Below are 704 nucleotides of genomic sequence, written 5' to 3' on the forward strand. Positions count from 1 at the left end.
TCTCTTATCTTCCTAATACAGATGATGAGCCTCATGGATTCCCTCTGACTCGGGGACCATGGTGCCCATGGCGCGCACAGTCAGTCAGCTGGGGGAACAAGGGTCACACCGCTGTAGTAGTAGAGAGACGAGCTATTGGGCTCAAGGAGCGCAAAGTGCTTGGAATGGTACACGCTGACTGTGACCTGGGCGTCTTTTACCCCAGGCTCTGGAGCCTACACAGACAACCAGAAATCCTCATCTGAACAACTGAATTACCCCATGTGCTTCTCTAAGACAGACAAAACTCTGTGATGCGATGCCCGCTTTGTGGAACAGGAGGGCTTTGTGATGTAGTCTCTGCTCTGGGTCCGTCATCTGTGAGGCAGAGACGACAAGATACAGAACCTGGGGGCCTTACGTTCCAAGACTTGGAAGCCGGGGAAGAGGGATGACTGCTGAGGTTTAGATCATGTTGAGCCCTGTCTTTCTTCTGTGGGATGTGGAGTACTCCCTTTACACCTATGGATCCATCTTCATTATTGGAGTAATAATTTGGCAAGTGAGAAAAAGATGCCAAAAACTAACATTGAGACCTACCAAGAACTGCTGCCAGGTAGGGAAACACTATGACCATGACCGAATGAGAAGTATCCAGTGAGATTCTACCCCTTCGCTTTCTGCTGACGTCCTTACTCCCCTCCCCCTCCCCTTCCCCTCCCCCT

General features: G+C 50.9%; 1 protein-coding gene across 1 annotated transcript in view; it reads left to right on the forward strand.

Moving 5' to 3' along the window:
- The first annotated feature begins 334 nt into the window (after window positions 1–334).
- The window catches only part of LOC102017561 (protein FAM205CP-like), a 14,165-nt gene continuing 13,795 nt past the window's right edge, over window positions 335–704 (forward strand). Inside the window, exon 1 of the mRNA XM_005401036.2 lies at window positions 335–595. Coding sequence (XP_005401093.1) covers window positions 452–595 — 144 coding nt within the window. The 5' untranslated portion in view covers window positions 335–451. The remainder of the gene's footprint in view (window positions 596–704) is intronic.

Source organism: Chinchilla lanigera, unplaced genomic scaffold, assembly GCF_000276665.1.
Source record: "Chinchilla lanigera isolate Chin_1 unplaced genomic scaffold, ChiLan1.0 scaffold00071, whole genome shotgun sequence".
Lineage (NCBI taxonomy): Eukaryota > Metazoa > Chordata > Mammalia > Rodentia > Chinchillidae > Chinchilla > Chinchilla lanigera.